Below are 21,257 nucleotides of genomic sequence, written 5' to 3'. Positions count from 1 at the left end.
AATCCGAAGGATCAATAGGAATTGACTAGATGAAAGATGGGAGTAAGAGTAGGAAGAAGAATATTTGAGATAGTGGGCATTTCACGTGCAAAAAATTTGCTGTAGTTGGTAATTACAGTGTATGTTCAAGGTGTTAAAAGAAAACTCATATATCCTGAGAACAGTGAAAGGGCAGGATAGTGACAAAGCAGAGAGGCACATCAGAGAGGCAAGGACTAGACCAGAAGGCTCTGTATTTGATCTTTGTAAACACAATAGGAAGTCTTTGAAAGGTGGAGTGACATGTGGAGTGACATGATTGGATGTGCACTTTGTAAAGCTGGACATAAGGTACTGAATGGATTAGAGTTGCCCAATAGTGTCTGTAGGAAGAGCAGGTAGGAGACTCTCACGTGGTTGGGGAAAAGGTGGTCTAGTATTTTAGACTGTGGTGGGGATGGAAGAGCTAGAGAAATATGCACAGAGCCAAAGGAAGTTTAGGAAGCCTACTGCTACAAAATACTCATCATTGATTTGCTCATTAAAGTAAACTCTTATTTTTCTAGAATGATTAGAGTAAGAAGTCTTGTTGTTAATACAATATTATAGTTAATGGATGCCTATCATTGTAACATTTAATAATGGCTAAAGCTTTAGAATGCAAAGCAACATTCTGAAAGCTAAAACTATGTTAAACACATTTTAGTCCCTCTTAGATTTACCTTGCAGGGGAGCAACTTAAAATCAGCAGTGTCACTGTGTACTGCTACGGAGGCGGGATGTGTTGGAACAAGTGTTTGAGCTAAGTCTACTGTGGTGTCAGGGCATGTATTAGTTCATTTTCACTCTGCTGATGAACACATACCTGAGACTGGGCAATTTACAAAAGAAATAGGTTTAGCTGGATTCACAGTTCCACATGGCTGGGGAAACCTCACAATCGTGGTGGGAAGCAAGGAGGAACAAATCACATCTTACGTAGATGGCAGTAGGCAAAGAGAGTGTGCAGAAAAGCTCCAATTTTTAAAGTCATCGGATCTTGTGAAATTCATTCACTATCACAAGAACAGCCCAAGAAAGACCTGCTCCCATAATTCAATCACCTCCCACCAGGTTCCTCCCATGATGCATCAGAATTGTGGGAGTTACAATTCAAGATGATATTTGGGTGGGGACACAGCCAAACCATATTATTCCACCCTGGCCCCTCCCATATCTCATGTCCTCACATTTGAAAACCAATCACACCTTTCCAACAGTCCCCCAAAGTCTTAACTCATGTCACCATTAATTCAAAAGTCCACAGTCCATCATCTCATCTGAGATAAGGCAAATCCCTTCCACCTGTGAGCCTATAAAATCAAAAGCAAGTTAGTTACTCCCTAGATACAATGGGGGATACAGGCATTGAGTAAATACTGCCGTTCTAATGGGAGAAATTGGCCAAAACAAAGGGGCTACAGACCCCATCCAAGACCAAAATACAGGAGGGCAGTCAAATCTTAAGGTTCCAAAATGATCTCCTTTTACTCCATGTCTTGTGTCTGGGTCACACTGATGCAAGAGGTGGATTCCCTGGTCTTGGGCAGCTCCATCCTTGAGGCTTTGCGGGGTATAGCCTCCCTCGCATCTGCTTTCATGGGCTGTCATTGAGTGTCTGCAGCTTTTCCAGTCACACAGTGCAGGCTGTTGGTGGATCTGCCATTCTGGGATCCAGAAGATGGTGGCCCTCTTCTCATAGCTTCACTAGGCAGTGCCCCATATGGATTCTGTGGGACTCTGACCTCATATTTCCCTTCTGCACTGCCCTAGCAGACATTTTCCATGAGGGACCCATCCCTGCAGCAAACTTTTGTCTGGACATCCAGGCATTTCCATACATCTTCTGAAATCTAGGCAGGGGTTCCCAAACCTCAGTTATTGACTTCTGCACACCCACAGGCTCAACACCACATGGAAGCTGCCAAGGCTTGGAGCTTCCACCCTCTGAAGCAATAGTCCAAGCTATACCTTGTACCATTTTAGTTGTGGCTAGAGCAGCTGGGACACAGGGTACCAAGTCCCTAGATTGTACACAGCATGGGGACCCTGAACCTGGCCCACAAAACCACTTTTTCTTCCTAGGCCTCCAGGCCTGTAATGGGAGGGGCTGCCTGGAGACATTTTCACCATTGTCTTGATATTTAACATTTGGCTCCTCATTACGTATGTACATTTCTTCAGCCAGCTTGAATTTCTCCTCAGAAAATGGGATTACCTTTTCTATAACACTGTCAGTCTGCAAATTTTTCCAAACTTTTATGCTCTGTTTCCCTTTTAAAACTGAATGCCTTTAACAGCACACAAGTCGCCTCTTGAATGTTTTGCTGCCTAGAAATCTCTTCTGCCTGATACCCTAAATCATCTCTCTCAAGTTCAAAGTTCCACAGATCTCTAGGGCAGGGGCAAAATGCCACCAGCCTCTTTGCTAAAACATAACAAGAGTCACCTTTGTTCCAGTTCCCAGCAAGTTTCTCATCTCCATCTGAGACCACCTACGCCTGGACCTTATTGTCAATATCACTGTAACATTTTTGTCAAAACCATTCGGTAAGTCTCTAGGAAGCTCCAAACTTTCCCACATTTTCCTGTCTTCTTCTGAGCCCTCCATACTGTTCCAACCTCTGCCTGTTACCCAGTTCCAAAGTTGCTTCCACATTTTTGGGCAGCACCGCATTTCTGGTACCAATTTACTTTGTTAGTCTATTTTCACACTGCTGATAAACACATACCTGAGACTGGGCAATATACAAAAGAAAGAGGTTTAATTGGATTTCCAGTTCCACATGGCTGAGGAAGTCCCACAATCATGGCAGAGGGCAGGAGGGAGCAAGTCACATCTTATGTGGATGACAGCAAGTAAAGAGAGAGCTTCTGCAGAAAAACTCCCATTTTAAAAATCATCAGATCTTGTGAGACTCATTCACTATCATGAGAACAGCCGGGGAAAGACCTGCCCCCATAATTCAATCACCTCCCACCAGGTTCCTCCCACAATGTGTGGGAATTGAGGGAGTTACAATTCAAGATGAGATTTGGGTGGGGACACAGCCAAACCATATCAGGGCATATACATCCAAGGAATGACTTTTGATAGATTTCTTGTCACATTTGTTTATATCTTCAAAACTTTGGCTCAAGCATGTTAAACAATCCATTTAATCTTTTAGTATTCTTGGAAATATATGAAGGAATATTTGTTTATAAACACATATACATGTGTAATTATATGGGTACTCAAATTTGAAGAGTCTCATATAAACTTTTACATATGCTTTATTTTTAATTTGTATGCTTTATATTTTTATTTCTAGCATGTATTTTATTTTATATACACTTATAACTGTATAATATAATTGCCAAAAATTATGTTAAATGAGTATCAGAAAGTTATTACTATCTGTGTGATTATAAAATTTTATCTACTTACATAACTAAATGAAGTAATGAATCAAGGCTGAAACAAAATTTATTATTTTCTAATTATCCACAGGATATTGATTTGTTCTTTAATTTTACCTACTGTATTAGTCAGCTTTCACACTGCTATAAAGAACTTCCTTGAGACTGGGTAATTTATAAAGGAAAGAGGTTTCACTGACTCACAGTTCCACATGGCTAGGGAGGCCTCAGGAAACTTAAAATCATGGCAAAAGGGGAAGCAGGCATGTCTTACATGGCACAGGCAAGAGAGAATGTGTGAAGGAGGACCTGCCAAACACTTATAAAACCATCAGATCTCATGAGAACTCACTCACTATCACAAGAACAGCATGAGGGAACTGTCCCCATGATCCAGGCACCTCCCATCAGGTCCCTCCCTCAATGTGTGGGGATTATGAGGATTACAATTCAAGATGAGATTTGGGTGGGGACACAGAGCCAAACCATATCACCTACTTCATTTGATTAAGTTACTCAGTAAACATTCTGTTGAGATTTTTTTCCTGCCCAAATTAAATGCACCTTCTCAATATGGTTGAGTTACACATCTATCTGCTTTTGCTATTTTTGCTTCTTTCCAGGATGAAACTGGCATATCACTATATTACAATTTTTAATATGTTCTTAAGAATACAAGCAGAAAATTTTATGGTATACAAATTGTTATGCAGCAGAGAATAGTCTACTTCCATTTAAAAAAGAGCTGTCACTAACTATACATTAAATGAGTATAGGATAATTTAATCTCTTACCCTTATTCAGCATAAGTAATTTAGAGAAATGCAGATTATTATTATTATTCTATTGGTAAACTAAGAAAATTAAGTCAAAGTATGTGGTGAAACATGCTGAATGTCAGTGAAATCTCCCTTGCCGCTGGAGGCTGAGGTTAGGAAACTCATGAAAGTTGAGCTGTTACATAATCACATGCACAATACACATATTGAATTGTTGCCAAAGTAAAGATATGACCCACCAATTCAGCCCCTCACAAGTGAAACATCAGTTTGGCTGAGACATTACACACTGCAAGGAAATAAATTACTCACCCTTTGGCAGGGCATTTTGTGCCACAGAAAAATAATTTTCTAAAGGGCACCTTGGTTGTATGAAAGGAGGATTTAAGAAGTTTCGAGAGACAGCCATAAACCCTTGAAGATCCCTAGCCCCATAGCCAGCTGACTGTGCCTGTGTGACTACTGAAAAGAGGAGCTGTTTAAAGATTTGGACACAGGCTACTAAGGAGCTCAGAGAGCATCTAGACCAATTTGGTCAAAACTCAGTGGTACTTAGAGTATGTGGCCACTTCTGCTCAAATATCTGCTATAACTAATTCTTGACCGATTTTTCTCATCAAAACTCCAGAACTGATAAGGTGCAGTGGCTCATGCCTGTAATACCAGTGCTTTGGGAGACCTAGGAAGGAGGGTTTCTTGAGGCCAGGAGTTCAAGACCAGCCTGGGTAACCTGGTGATACCCCATCTTTACAAAAATAAAAATAGAAAAATTAGATGTGGAGGTGTGAGTGTATTCCAAGCTACTTAGGAGGTTGAGGCAAGAGGATTGTTTGAGCCTAGAAGTTCAAGGTTACAGTGAGCTATGGTCATGCTACTATACTCCAGCCTGGGTGACAGAGTGAGATCCTGTCTCAGGGAAAAAAAGAAAATGAAAACAAAAAAACTTCCAGAGTATGTTATGCTCATGACCTGATTAAGACACCCGTCATTACTACCCACTCTAATGCTATCTCACATTCCTCAAGTTATCTATATCTGCAGTCTTCCCTTTAATTGTATTTCTGGATATTTATTATCCAAGGGAAGAAAAAGTCACCTTAGAATATTCATCCAGTTTATTGATGATAATTCTGCTGAAAGTGTCAGTGATCTTTAGTTGTTAAAGAACTCTAAGAGATGAGTACCCAAGGTTGTCTGGTTCCTCCCTCTCTACCTAGATGCTGCTTCAAAGGAACTTTTTAGAGTAGAAGTAAATGACTGTGTGTTGCCTCGAGTTTTACTGTAGAGTGGTCTCTAAAGAAACTGTATCTAGCAATTCTTTAACTGTTGATAACCAAGAAGATATGAGAACATCCCTTTGACTACTCATTTTACATTTGCCCTAGAAAGCGATGGATCATTGCCTCAAACAAGCAAAAGGAATGAATTCTATGTGGGAGCCAAATTTCTAGCCGAAATATCTAAGTGTATCTTTTCCCCCTGAATAGTTAAATAGCTCTAACAAGGCCGAGGTTAAACACAAGCTCATATAATCTACAGTGAATGTAATGCCAATACTTAGAAGTAAGTTTATTATTATTTTTCAAACATGCTACTTGAATGTGTTCTCTGGTAGATGAAAGGATTAGATATCAAAAGTTAAATTCACTACTTGAGATTTTTCAGAATGTTTCTCATTCCGACTTCAGAAAACCTTCTCGGCTATTTATTTGCCATCTTCCTTCACTGTATTTTCTGAATCAGCCTTGGCCCATAAGAGTCTTTCTCTAGGAGTATTTGGCAAGTTGGCATTTAATACGTTTTCTGTCCTAACAGCTCCCATAGGCCCACTTTCAGCAATTGTGTGTTGCTTGCACTTTTGCCAATACAATTAAAAATATTATTTATTTTAAATGAGGAAATTGAAAAGTTTACTGAGAATTAAAACATTTTGAATTCATAATTATAGTTTGTTGTTTTTTTTTTAAGGTAAGCATATACCTCTGGTTAGTGAAAGAAGCGAAGGCAGGGCTAAGAGTGTGTTGAGAGTTTAGGGGGCTGATTAGAAATCTGCTGATGTAACAAGTGTGAAGTTTTGTTTTCTTATTCTAGCATGGAATGGATTCTTAAAATAAAGAATCAAGGCAGTTATCAAGCTAAGGAAACTAATTCTAAGGAACTTTGACTTGGATTCTCCAAAGTGGCAGTTTTCCAGGCTAAAATGCACCAAAAAACGTCTATCATGAGCTTTCTTTTGTGATATATGAAGGTTTCTTGAAACTGGCCCTAGCTTTTCAGGATAATGTAAAAGCTTTACCTCTGCATTCAATCTTTTGGGCCATTTTAGCTTCCACCTTTTATGGGCAATGTTAAATAGAGCTTCAGGTACTATGAAGAGTAAAGCTTGATTGTTCAGGTCCCAGTCACATCCTAATACTCTTTCCAGAAGGCTAGAAGAGCATATTCTTCCTAGGTGGTATGAAGATTAGCAAAGGGAAAAAAAGGATGGAAAGAAAGCAGAGGCTGGGTACAGTGGCTCATACCTGTAATCCCAGCACTCTGGGAGGCCGAGGTGGGTGGACCACTAGCTCAGGAGTTTGAGACCAGCCTGGCAAATACAGTAAAACCCCATCTCTACTAAAAATACAAAAATTAGCTGGGCATGGTGGTGCACACCTGCAATCCCAGCTACTCAGGAGACTAAGGCAAGAGAATTGCTTGAACACAGGAGGCAGAAATTGCAGTGAACTGAAACCACGCCATTGCACTCCAGCCTAGGCAACAGAGTGACTGTTTCCCCCCAACTCACCAAAAAGGAAGAAGGAAACAGAGACTGGAATGAGAAGTGAAACAGATTTTCTTGGTTGTCAATGTAGAACTCTATTAAAGTTTGTGATTTTAGTTTTGCTCTGACACCAAGATCTGTAAGTAGATGGAGGGAAAAAAACTCAGAATTTAAGAGGGAATAGCCATATTTTCTCACACTGGCCTCCAAAGGCCCTTAGATCTCTCTGGCATCATTTTCTACTGCTCCTTCCTGAAGTGTTCATGATTTCTTTCCATATTGCTTGTGTGCAGTGTTACAGATGGGGATACCTGCCACACTGCCCACTTCTGAACTCTAAAAGGGGTATTTTGTCCTGAAGGAATTTTGGTATAATGTTTATTACCAGACTAACTTAAGTTCATAGGAAAAGGGCTAGTTACATCAAATAGTAAAATAATGTATTATGAGAATCCTATTTAAAATAGAAATGCATATTTCTATTTTATAATAGATATTTAAATATTTCTATTTTAAATAGATATTTTAAATAGAAATGTATCTCAAGACTACAGGTTTGATCATATTTATATTATAAATGCAATAGCTTAGAATTTAAAACATATTCCTAAGAATTCAAATTTATTGTGCTTATTATCTATTTTATTCCATAACATCACAATTCATAGTAGAAGGTAGAGCATTTAAATGATTTCTCCTCTCCAGTGTTTCTAAAACTTATTGAGTGCCTGAGCATTTACAGACCACAATGGTTACTTAAAAATAGACAATGTTATTTAATGTTATATAATATGATGTAAGGCAGCACTCTACAATCTAAAAAACTGTTTTATTAAGTCATCCTTTATTAACCTCATCCTTTCTGACTGTGGTCAGCATCTGATTCTCAAAATAATTCACATTTTAGTACCCCAACAAGGCTAAAAACCTGAATCTGTGATCTAGTATTTTTCTGATGTTCTCAAAACACCAGACACAGCCTCTGAATTTTTTTTTCCAGGATGTATAACATACAGAGAAACTACTAAGTTTTACAAAGGAGTAGTAGTATATTAAGGGAAGTAACATTCAGCAATTTTTACTTCTACCCGCAACTATTAATCATTTGCACAATGTGAGGCCCTATAATCATGTCTGGATTAATGCCTAGGAACAAAAGACCTTCATTTAAGTTTATAATCCCCTCCGGCTCTAAAATGTGACCCTGTTAAACAATTGTTTAAGAATACGCAGTTACCTATATTTCTAGCTGTGTGACAAAAATACCTCCAAGAAAAAATTCTGGAAATCTGACCCCGTTAAAGGAAAATGAGTAAGCTGAGACACTGTGGACTTCCTCCTCCAGTCTGCAGCCTCCTTCATCTGTAGCCTCTATTGACCTTACTTCAGGCTTCCTTCAATCCGCTCTACTCTGTGACTGCCGCCTCCCTCTTCAAAACTTAAAAGGATCTAGTAACCCATTCAAATTAGGTATATACTTTTGTTTATTCAAAGTGCTATTGAAAGGATTTATTGTATTGGCAACCTGGTTAGGGAATGTGGTAGGTATGGAAAGGCTTTGAAAAGCAATGAGATTTAGTCATGTAGAGTGTGAGGATGAAATGCTAACTGAATGATATCCACTCCCTACTTCCTGGGAAGGAGGATCAGCCTGCAGAGCCTGCTCTGAGGGATGGAGGAAAAATCTGTCCTTACTCTGAGACTTGTCATGCCCTAGCATAGTCCAGGCCAGTGTGTAGCCCGTGCCCTCTCCAACTCTTCCTCCCCAACGTGGAGCACAGGGACTTTCAGGAGGTGCTTGTTTGCTTTCTAAATAATTGAAATTTATTCATCATATTTATTAGAGCTTTTCTTTTGTTAAATTAGAACTTCCCAGCCCGTCACAGTGGCTCATGCCTGTGCTTTGGGAGGCTGAGGCAGGAGAATTGTTTGAGGCCAGGCATTCTAAACCAGCCTGAGCAACATAGCGAGACCCTCATCTCTACAAAACATTAGTTAGGTGTGGTAGCACATGCCTGTTGTCCTAGCTACTTGAGAAGCTGAGGCAGGAGAATTGCTTGAGCCCAGGAGTTCAAGGCTGCAGTGAGCTACAGTTGCACCACTATACTCCAGCCTGGGAAACACAGCAAGACCCAGTCTCTTAAGAAAAAAAAAAGGAACTCCTCTACTCTGATATAACATTTCAAATAAATAGATCACTAGGATTTATTTCCTTTACAAATTAGTTCATTACCAATAAAGTATTAGTAATAAATTATATAGTAATAACATTTATGTAAATATGTATATAACCATATATTAATATCAAGTGACATAGTAATATAAATGCAATACAGTATTAGTTAGGTCATTGCATGCCTTATATATACTTCTCAGAGATCAACATATTTGAATTTCCCAGAAATTTTTACAAGAGCTGATCATCCATTTGAAATCAATGACCAAATATAGTCAGTACTTTCATAGTGGCATTCTTCTGCAAGTCAAAATATATAATGATTCTTTAGGAATTTAAATAGAAATTTATAGAAAGCACCTATTAATTATCAGGGCTTGTGCTCAGGGCTTGCTAATCACCAAACAACAAGCTGCCAAAACCAAAGGAGAATCAACCTAGAATCATTTTACTGTGGTCACGACCCATCCTGTAGAAATTAAGCAAGCTCCTTTTCCATATTAACATTTGTAATTTATTCTGAAAATTAAGGGCCACTTTGAATCTTTATACTAAAAAAAAAAAAAAAAAAAAAAAAGCGTGTAAGCATAACCTTAGATATCTTTTGCAAATTTAACTAAACACATATAAAAAGAGTACTATTAAGATTTTTTTTCTACTTTTTCCATTGTACAAGCTACAATGTAGTTTTCTTAATGAATACTCCATATTCAAAAGGAACATATAACTTTTAATGGTCCCTTAAAGGGACTGTCATAAGTTTTGTGCCATTCCATACTAGACCCTTTGCCCCATGAATACAAGGATTGTCTACCTTGTTCACCTTTGAATCTCCAACTCCTAAAACTCAGTGCCTCATGCTTAGCAGTGCTTAATATAGTCACCGAATCAGTTACCCTTCCTGGAAACTTCCCTCACTGCCCTACTGAACTTAAGGTTCAGTTCAAGCCCTAGATCCCCTAAAAACCCCTCACTTATATAGATATACTGCTTAGTATTTTACCGGGACACAACCTCAGCAACTTACTTGCATGCTTTTCAGAAACTTTTCCCTTAACTGTATTTTCATTTCACTCCTATTACCTCTTAATTTGACGGTTCACTCCTATTTTTAACCTCCCATCTCCAAGCACATTTTTAACACATTAGCGTGTACATGTAAGCATTCAGTTAACTCATATAGACTACATGATTGATTGATCTTGTTTACCATTCATTCCATCAATAAACATTTGTCAAGTTCCTACTTAGTTCTTGGAACAGCCAGCACAGTATTGAATATACAAATATCCCTGTTTTCTTGGAGCATATTATCTCCTAGGAAGAGACAATCAAGCAAAGGAATAAATGAATAAATGAGGAATACAAGAATGGTAGGTACTGAGAAGTGCTGTGAAACAAATAGGTATGTGAAAGGGAGTAACTAAATGTTAAAATTAAAAAATAAATAACAGTTGATGAGGGCCTCTTTGAGGAGTTAACAGTTGGTCTGAGACCTGAATGATAGGAACGTGTTATGGAAAGATCTGGAAGAAGAGCGTTTAGTGTGGTATTGGGCTGGAATGAGCTGGACACATTGAGAAATAAAGGGATGTGTGTGTGGTTTGGGGGTCATGATTGCAAGGACTTCTTTTCAGAATACCTGGGATGTGAGATGCTGCCTGGTGGAAGTACTGCCCATTGAAGATGTCCTATGAGCAATGTGTGTTGGAATCCTGGTTTAGGGGTACAGGAGAGAAAGGAACAGAACCAAATATAAAAATCAGTATGTGGTGCTTATATTTTAGAAGTGCTAGTACCCAAAGTGACAGTGTAACCGTAGAAGAGATTAACATTACAAGTCACAGGCATGTAAATCTTTTTAGAGTAAAGCAGAAGAATCTGCTAAAGAGACCAAGAAGGAATCTCCAGCAAATTAGGAAGAAAAGTGATAGAAAATGACCTTGAGAATGAAGGGCCGTTTGTGTTGAGTGCTGTTGAAAGGTCTAGTAAAGTGGTCATGGGAAACTCAGCAACAAGGGAGTTGCCACCATTCTTAATAAGAGCAGTCGTTGTGGGGTCGTGGATGTGGATAGCAGTCTGTTTGGAGTGCGCAGAAAAGACAAGGTGTTGGAAAAAGCTGAGACAGCAAAGGTTAACCATTTCAAGAAATTTTATTGGGAAAGGGAATAAAGAGGTTGAAACTGAAAGAAAATTGGAGGTTAAGGGAGGAATTTTTTGTTTGTTGTTTAAAAAGTGTTTTAACAGTACATTAGCAAGTTAATGGCAATAACCAAGTATAGTGGAATAGAGAGAAAAAGTGATGACACCTCAACAAGAGCGTTAAAATGCAGAAGCAAATGCCATGAAAAGTTAAAAGGGATTGGCTTCTAAGACACAAATGACACAGTTAGATTTTGATAGGCACAAAGTGACTATAAATATGAAGACTATTTCTCATTATGGAAATATTTCTGTGTTAAAATCTTGAAAAGCTAAAGCAGTCCAGGTGGAGTCACATGATTTTGATGATTTGGGGCCATGTTTTAATGGCAAAAATACCACTTTTCTATGGTCCAAGCTAATATACTATGAGTATAACTACAATATACATTCGTAAAATAGCTCAGAATACACAAATTGAAACAGATGATGAGCTTATGTGTGTTTTCCATTTTCTCTTTGATGAAAATATGTCCGGAAAGTATAATAATTTTAGGACAAATATATGGGAAATATTAAATACTTCTAAAATTGAATGTTGCTTATTTCATCTTGGTTTTTAGGTTAAGTCATAATGAATGCTGAACGGAACAGGCAAAGACAGAATCAGATCCCAGTGGTTATTCTAGTTTTATCAGAGCCTTTGTGTTCCCTTCTAAAGAATTAAAGTGCCTGCTACATACTGCGAGATTCATTTCCTTAAGATCTTTGTTTCTTAGTGATTCAGATGTAAAAAATTTAAAATTAAAATGAATTCGTGTATTTTATAAGATTTCTCTTTAAAGATGTGTCAGTTGGCTTAAATATTTATATTTTCTTTTGTCACAGGCTTATTTATATTCATCTTCCACTGTGCTATGAAGGAGAATGTTCAGAAACAGTGGCGGCGGCATCTCTGCTGTGGTAGATTTCGGTTAGCAGATAACTCAGGTAAAGGGTTGTTTAAATTTTACATCTAAAAGTAGATGGGAAAGTTTGTCATTCTGTCTTTCATTGTCAGAGCAACCCAGTCCCAAAGGGAGCAATCTATTGAAGTGGCACATGTGAAGATGCCTAGTTGGAGTTGTAGAACATGAGGACTGGAAGAGATCTGAGAACTTTAGGCCCAACCCTTCTATTCTGCAGAGGGGAAGCATGAATTCCATACAAGTTATATGAGTAGCCCAAGGTTTGATGTCTAATTTAACAACCAGATACCCAGAGTTTCCATTACACCAGACTCACCTTTCCACATTTTGTAGATCCCCAATTACATTATTAGACAAAGAGATTTTTCTCAGTATCAAAAAAAAAAAAAAAACAAAAAAAAAAAAAAAACCTGAAAAAAACCACACTTTGTCTTTCTTTCTTCTCCTTTATCTTTCTTTTTCTTTTTACCATCAGTGGTTACTTCTCACTCTTAGGATATTGAAAGTGAGATTTTAAACAGTACATATACAAAGTCAAAGTAAGAAATTTTCAGTTTCTTCTTGTTTACATGCCAGTCTCTTCTCTTAGCCATTGCCAGCATATCAGAAAGTCAGATGCTCCAGATAAAAAATGCAGTGATGATTTTTCAGAACAGAACATATTTCCTGTAAAGCAGATTGATAGAGTGATGTCACTTTTTTACAGATTGGAGTAAGACAGCTACCAATATCATCAAGAAAAGTTCTGATAATCTAGGAAAATCTTTGTCTTCAAGCTCCATTGGTTCCAACTCAACCTATCTTACGTCCAAATCTAAATCCAGCTCTACCACCTATTTCAAAAGGAATAGCCACACAGGTGAGTCTAAAGATGTCCTTGAGTTTAGTTCTTGTCACATTTTCATTGCAAAAATTGGCATATCATGAAGATTGATGGATCACAGTGCCTGAGAGCGTGCATCTTTTAGATTTATGAAAATAAAAATCTGTTCAAAGACATTATCCAACACTTTTATGAATATTTCATCCTTTTAAAAATGTTATAACTCAAACTCTAGGTATATAATCATAATATTATTCACTCTGTATATTATTGTAACTTCATCATTTGATTCAAAACTTAGTTTTCTTTAAATAATGGTATTTTGTTTAAAAAGTTATATCTTTATTTTTAAAATTAAAAAATTGAATTACAGATTATTTTAGCAGACTGTGATAGTTACTGGACAAGTTGTCATGGGAACAGGAAGAAATAATACATAGGACATATATTTTATTTAAGACCTAATTCCTTAACCATTGCAAATGTTATTAACAACTGCTCTTTAAAGCACTGATTACATATGAATGAACATAATATTTGGAAAGTGATACAAGGCTGTAAGAAACATTGTCTTTCTTAATACCCTGTTCTTTCATGATATTTGCAATTACTGCACATTCTGACACTGAACATTTATGTAAAAAGTCCTGATGACACCATGGAAATAAAGAATATTTTAAGCCAGGTACTATGGCACATGCCTGGAGTCCCAGCTGCTCTGGCAGCTAAGATGGGAAGATTGCTTGCACCTTGGAATTCAGGCTGCAGTGAGTTATGATTATGCCACTGCACCACAGCCTGGGCAACATAGCAAGATCCCATCTAAAAAAAATAGTAATATTTTGCAGCACTTGATAATGAATGATGTGAAAATGTGTAACCTTTTAATACTTTCAAAGGGAAATAATAGAATTACTACTTTTAAATACTAATTAAATCCCTGGAAGACAGCTGTCAACATTTAAAACAGAGCACTTTCCTCATTAAAGATAATTCTAAAAGGATAATGGAAATAACTTTTTAACTTTTAATTTGTTTAGCTATTAAATGTGAGCAAAGGTGAGTGGCACAGAGAAGAGTAATACTTGGCTTTTTGCAAACAGGGAGTAAGGTGTGTGATGTGTTTGTAATTGTTCATATTGCAAATAGTTGAATTACAGATGACCCTCCTGTACATTCGAATCCCATGTCCCCGTTTGTACCATCTTCTATGTCTTGCCAGTGGAGTGACCATTGCCTGGGATTCATGATAGTACCATGGAAAAAGCCTTGAGTGGTTAGAGAGTTTGTTAATTCCAAAATTAATTAAAAATCCAAGAACTTGGAGCAACTTAGGACTGCAGTTCTTAAAGCATCTTAGAGTCTAAGACATTTTGGGGGGAATTGAATTAAGGCTGTTGATTCTCTTCCAGAAAAAGGTACAGATTTTGAATCATCTTCACAATTTTGCGTAAAATCAAGAAGTCTGTGCCATTCTGCCTAAGAATACCTGTGTAATGAAATTGATGACAGGTGTATAGTCTAAGATAGATTCTACTTATTTGGTGGTTCCATGGTACAAAGCATCTTTTGCTTATAATGAATTATTTTTTTTCACTTTATTGAACCAAACTTAAAATTTGATACTCATTTTGCCTCCCCTTCTAAAATACAGATCATTAATGCAGTATCGGTCAGTCATAAATAAATAGGAATTAGAGCAATTGAATGCTTTCTTCTTAAACTGAAAATAGCTGGCCTGAAGAAATGCCACTCTTAAAAGAGGAAAGACGCTAACAAGGCAGATAATTTGGAACATGAGACATTTTGGAAATATTAAGGAAAGAAAGGGCTATAGGATTTGGGGGAAAACTGACTAGAATATAGATAAAAGAGGATATGCAGAAATGGAGGTCCAAAGGCAGACTTTACTATTTTAAAAATTGTGAGTTCTTCATTTTGTTTTGTTTTATTTTATTTTAATTTTGAGACAGGGTCTCACTCTGTTTCCCAGGCTGGAGTGCAGTGGCACACTCATAATAGAGGCTCACTGCAGCCTCTACCTCCTGGGTTCAAGCAGTCCTCCCACCTTAGCCTCCCAAGTAGCTGGGACTACAGGTGTGCACCACCACACTTGTCTAATTTTTGTATTTTTGTAGAAATGGGGTTTCATGATCTTGTCCAGGCTAGGCTCAAACTCCTGGGCTCAAGCAATTTGCCTGCCTCAAGCCTCCCAAAGTGCTGGGATTACAGGTGTGAGCCTGTAATCAGCCTTTTGTTTTGTTTTTTTAAAGAATGCATTAATATTCTTGTTTCCCTTAACAAAAACAACTTGGGCTAAATGGGTTCTTGTCAACTAGGATGAGAATATAGTTAGTTATATGGTATTACTTCAATGGTATAATAAATTCTGGTTTACAGTCAACTGACTTCCACATAGGCTTTGGCTACCCAGCCAGTTCTCAGTGGGACAGTTAGCATCCTGGGGATCACTCAGCGTATGCAAAAAGTCACTGCATATCATCATGGATATCTAGTTGGTTCATTTCTTGGAATTGATCTAGATATTCATATGTTTATGGTATAGATAATGTCTCCTAAGAGCATTCCTTCAACAAAAGTGGATCATTCAGGTAAACTTTAATTACTTTTTTGAATGCATGAATTTTTTGCAAGGTAGTAAGCGAATATGTGCATGGATTAAGCTAAGATTCTTGCTGCATCATCAAAATGGCTTGTTCTTTTCAGCTAGCACAATGACATTCCTGCATTGAGCTGGAATTTCTGAAATTTCGAATGATAATGTGTGTTGTGCTGGCTCTTCTCTGCATGGGTTGTCTGCTAGCTGCTCCTTCTAGGAAATGTACCATGGTCTGGAGTCAGTGGATCATACATCATGTAAAATACTAACAAAACTCAGTACTTGAGAAAAGATTTGTTGTAGAACATGAGATGTTTTATTTTTCCACTGCTCTTATGGACTGCTGGATATGTCATGGTACATTCATAGAAGTCATATAAGTGAAATTGTCAATTCCAAGCCTGCTTTGTGAAGATTGTTTTCTGCTTGAAATTTCAGCATAGGTCAAATAATAGTTCATATCCCTAGCCCCTGGTTTTCAGACTTGTAACTATAATCAAAGTCTTTATTAACCATAATGTAATATCTAACCAGACGACTGGGAATAGCACATATAAAAATATAGCCCTCATTCAGAATTTTGCTTTATTAAACTGTGAAGACCCATTAAATTGGATCACATCATTGAAAAGAAGCTGTTCATAATCTCTAAAAGTACATGCCACTGGAAGTTACAAAGGAAGCAGAGTGAATATATCCTTGACCTCTCTCTGAGGATATGCAGTTTTCTAAAAATACCAAGCACAAATTTTTCAGTATTGATATATAAGTCAATAGAAAAATCCCCACCAGAAAACCAATGGCTAGTGAATATATGAACTGAAAGGAAGCTCAGAATCAATCAGCTTGCTGAGAGCCTAATGGGGAGGGGCCTTTTGTCATGACTCCTTGAGCCTTTTCCTCACCAACACTGGAAAATGCTTGAGTTGTTCCACCATGCTTCAGTTTGCCCGTTCTCTCCATGAACCATCTGTTCGTCTCTCTTTCATCCTTTAGTATGGGTTAAGCATCCCATTTCCCTTTTCGCCCTTATTTTATTTAGTGTCTGCTTCAACACAAAATAACAGTCAAGCAATTTGAATAGTTTCCAAAGACAACAGATATCATGATGGTGATGGCTTTTACCAATTATCGATGGATTTTAAATGTTTTGTCACATACTGAGTCCAACATATTCAAACTGTAAAATGCCTTGAAGTGAAGATTTCAATTTTGGAGCCATGATTTCTCAAAGTTTTTCAGGATAGAGTTTTTGCCTTTTCCACAATGTATAGAGAAGATACAGAGGAAACTGAATACTTTATCAAAGTTCATATGTTCTTTATCAGTGTATTTGGAGAAGGAGGTACTTCTTTCTAAAGTGTATTTGGAGAAGGAGGTACTTAAAAGATATTTGTAGGATACATGAAGACAACCGTATATGTTTACAGATAATAGAGCTTAAGTGAGTTTCAGAGCATTACCTTAGCCAAATTTACAAAGTTTTGTGTATAGGGAAATAACATTTAAATATATGATACTGAAAATTTTATTAAAAAATTATTTAGCAGTCCTTAATCAGTTGTTCTAATATTAGTGTCGTTAGCAATAGCATCACTCTAAAACTATAAGAAAATACAAATAAATCATTTTTTATTAAAATCTTTCTGGTAATAACTTTGAATGCTATAATTAAAAGAATAATTCATAAAAAGTGCCCTTTTTGCTATATTCCAATTGTTTATCCCAAAACCATGGGAAAACATGTTCAAAGTAGCCTTTCATATTTATTTTCATTTGCTTTTATTCTCCAAAATCCTTTAATTTTATAAAATTTTTATTGTGAAAAGTGTCAAACATATATAAAAAGTAGAGAGGATACTATTAGGAATCCCCTTGTTCCCATCAACTTACAGCCAGTTATACACCCCACCCATTTTCCCTTCCTGTATTATTTGAAATCATATCTTAGATATCATATCATTTCTTCCACAAGTATTTCAGCACATTTTAATTCCTTTATTATGTAGTCTTGTATATAGTGCATATATTTTTGAAGTGGTTGTCCAATTATTTTTTCATTGGCTCTGCCATATTCAAGAATATTTCTTATAGTAAGCCACAGTACAAATTACTAGAAGGCAAGTTGACATTTAGTGATTATCAGGAGCGTACTTAGAAGAAAAAAAACATGGAAATTTAATGTTGCCTATTACCTAATCTAAGATAGAATCAGAGCTTTATTTTCTTTTGTTCTTCTTTAATGTGCAAAACAGAGTGTACAGTATAGTGGCCTGTAGGCATCTCAACAGCTCATCTTGAACCTAATTTCTTGTATCATTTCTTGCAGACAATACTTCCATGGACAAGTCCTTGTCAAAACTGGCCCATGCTGATAGAGAACAAACATCAATCATCCCTGTTCATCAGGTCATTGATAAGGTCAAGGGTTATTGTAATGCTCATTCAGATAACTTCTATAAAAATATTATCATGTCAGACACCTTCAGCCACAGCACTAAGTTTTAATGTCTTTAATGGAAGAAAAAGAAATCAGTCTGCAGAAATGTGAAGATTTGCAATCAGTGAAAGCTGCAACTATCGATGTAAATGTGCTATTACCTAGATAACTGCATATATATGAGGAATGTATTTTGTTAAGAAGGCTTTTATGAAATTCGTAATTTTTCTTTTTAATATATTTATTCCATGGAAGAGTTGTCATCAACACTAAAACTTCAGTACAGAGAGTGAGAGCAATGTGACTCAGTAGCCCAGAAGCTATGATTTTCTAAATATGTAATTGAATCAGAATAATCACAATGCAAGGGAGACATTAAAATAGAGGCAAGGGAGAAGCCACACTGAGGACAGACCCTAGATAGAACTCATTTTACTCCACCTAATATTTACATTGGGATGTACCATTTTCTGCATCTTCTTTCTCAACAATAAAAAATGTAACTACTTTGGATGCCCACAAATTCCATTCCAGTGTTTCTTTCTGTAAATGCAGTACCATGTTCTCATTTGCAGTGACATTTCAACCACAGGCAGAAAAGACTGTTTACTGCTTGACCCAAAGATTAAAAAGGATTCTTTTTTATTTTAAATATTACACCTTCAGAACCATAACATGCTTAAGAAAGTTTTTCCAAAATATTGACCTAGATGAGGCTATATACATTTCTAATATTTTACTCATTCTATTCAAGGCATAAGGCCAAAGCTTTAAGTATAATTTAATCCCATACATTCAAGTCAAGTTTAGTATCGATGCTCCATCAATGTGGACCTCCCAGGAGTTGTTTAAGAATGAATCCATTACACCTCTAATTTTGGCTCCCTACTGTATATTAAGCCCATAGGCTTGTGGGAGGAAGGAGAATTTCCATTAGCCATGCTGTATGCAGTGGAATTTTCCTTTTAGGAGACACACAACTGAGACTCTCTGGCTCTATCCTTGCTTTAGAGACTTTAAGATATTTCCTATTGCACAAATGAAAACCTCTTCTTTCCCCTATTGAGAGTTTTGTTCCAAGGAATATGAAGTGAGACACATGGTGACTTATAATAATACAAATAATTTATAAACAGCTGGGTCTGCAATAGCTAGTCTAAATATTGCTTGTGTGTCAGTCCTCTGATTATAGTATGTAAGAGCCTGAGGAGGTCTGGCAAGATAGATGGTGTATTATTTATGGATCAGACTGATGCATAGAAGCCATGCATACTATTTTTCAGCTTGCCTAACTCTCAGACTATTCTGAGTGATGCCTGCTTGCTAATGAATGTGTAGGAGACCACATTGTAATTGTTCTTAGGTGACAGAGTCCTATGCGGTTTCTTAGAAATCAGTCTCAGTGCATGCTGTGCTTTTTCACATTTGTTCTGAGTTATCTGGAAAGTATCAGGTTCTGGGAGGCAACAGCAGATGTGATAAGAAAAGGAGACATTCTGGTGTGTACCTATGCAACAATCTTGCATGTTCTTCACATGTACCCCAAAACCTAAAATGCAATTAAAAAAAAAAAAGAAAAGGAGACATTCTGTCAAAGCCAGTCTGCTTAAAGGCAAAGTCTAGAACCTGGAACCTAGAGGCCTTTTTCTCTGCACACAAAAAAACGTTTTGCAGTATGAGACATGGGAGAGCTTTTAGGCTACACAGCAACCCAAGAGACTGCTCACCTTTTGCCGAGCTTCAATCATGAAGCTATTTGCCTGGCTCCAGCAGATGATGAGATAATGAGGCAGTGGGATTTTTGTTACTGTTCCATTTTGCAACATCCTGCAACACCATCCTGGGAGACATGAGCATTACCCAGCTTTGCTTTCACAGGGGAAGGTTGTATTCAGTAGAAAAGAATAGTAAATTTAAGGTCACTGAGATTCACTACAGTAGAGCCAAATCCTTTTCAATAGGCATATATTAACAGACTGCTTATTTTGGCAGTGGTTATATATGGATGAAAACTAATCTAAGTCATTGAACATTCATATACATTTCCCCCCAAACCTTAGGCATTCGTAGTAGATTTCAACTAATTAGATTAGTCAGATTTCTGCCCAAAGTGCTTATTTGGTCAATAGCAATTAAGACATACCTTCAGAAATGGCTTTGCTTTTGATTTCCACTGATATTCATATGGCTCCAGAAAAATATTTTTTTTTTCATATTTGACAGTGTCAGCTCCACTTTAGAAATTTCCAATAACCAGATGAGAAAAAATTAAGAAATTGCTCAAGGAAAACATGGATTTGAAAGATTGAGCCAAATTCTATCATCAGTTCTAAGCATTCAGTTCTCATCTCCATTTAGGCCCCATCAGAACAGAGGGTCAGGAATTTAGCTGGGGAGGCTGAATTTAGTTCAACCTACCTTTGAGGATAGCATCAATTCAGACTCTCTTTCCCTTATGTTTTCTTTTCTTTTTCTCTCTTTTTAAACTATATTGTGTTAGAGTCGTAGTCTAGGATCCTGAGATATTTTCCATTCTTGTTACCATTCACTTGCTTTGTAAAGATTTTGTCTATTGTCGGCATAGATTCTTTTGTACATATTTATTTATTTGTGTTTATACATGTCAATTGGTTTCATATCTTCGCTTGATATTGCCTAGCTTTGTTGTTTTAATTAACTTTCTATTAGAGAGACTGTATATATTTTTTCTAAATACTTTGTGAAATCACTTTTTGGTAGCAATGTCTTTGAATATGATGAATAAAAGTGTGAGTGCAAATAGAATTAGCAGTAAGAAGCTACTCTAGCTAATTTGCCATTTTACTTAAATGGAAAATGTTTTTCAAATAAATACTTATATTGTTCATGTTCCAAGTTATTCAATTTCTTTATGAGTGAATGTTTTTCCTTCTGACTCCTTAATAGGAAAAGATTATTTGACAGCTGGAAAATAACCTGCCACCAATTAAGCTAGTGATATAGGGCTACTTTGCCAAAACACTTGGAATGAGTATGTTATAGAGATCCAGTTCACTAGGGATTAATACGTTTTGACGTTCTTAGAATTTCTTAGGATGACCGATGCAAAGCCATGCTCTATAGCAGATTAAAAGTAATGCAGATTT

The 21,257-nt window shown here is 36.9% G+C and overlaps 1 protein-coding gene across 5 annotated transcripts in view; it reads left to right on the top strand.

Moving 5' to 3' along the window:
- Positions 1-21,010, top strand: part of ADGRG6 (adhesion G protein-coupled receptor G6) — a 137,898-nt gene extending 116,888 nt beyond the window's left edge. The window contains exons 23-26 of one of the 5 annotated variants that reach the window (XM_017530407.1): positions 12,170-12,271; positions 12,956-13,108; positions 15,639-15,684; positions 18,022-21,010. In XM_017530407.1, coding sequence (XP_017385896.1) covers positions 12,170-12,271; positions 12,956-13,108; positions 15,639-15,652 — 269 coding nt within the window. In that variant the 3' untranslated portion in view covers positions 15,653-15,684; positions 18,022-21,010. The remainder of the gene's footprint in view (positions 1-12,169; positions 12,272-12,955; positions 13,109-15,638; positions 15,685-18,021) is intronic. The other 4 variants (XM_017530408.1, XM_017530405.1, XM_017530406.1 and 1 more) reach the window with 4 other exon arrangements.
- The last annotated feature ends 247 nt before the right edge of the window (positions 21,011-21,257 follow it).

Source organism: Cebus imitator, unplaced genomic scaffold, assembly GCF_001604975.1.
Source record: "Cebus imitator isolate Cc_AM_T3 unplaced genomic scaffold, Cebus_imitator-1.0 Scaffold65, whole genome shotgun sequence".
Classification (NCBI taxonomy): domain Eukaryota; kingdom Metazoa; phylum Chordata; class Mammalia; order Primates; family Cebidae; genus Cebus; species Cebus imitator.
The sequence above is the reverse complement of the archived record's forward strand: the minus strand, read 5'-3'. Positions and strand labels throughout refer to the sequence as shown.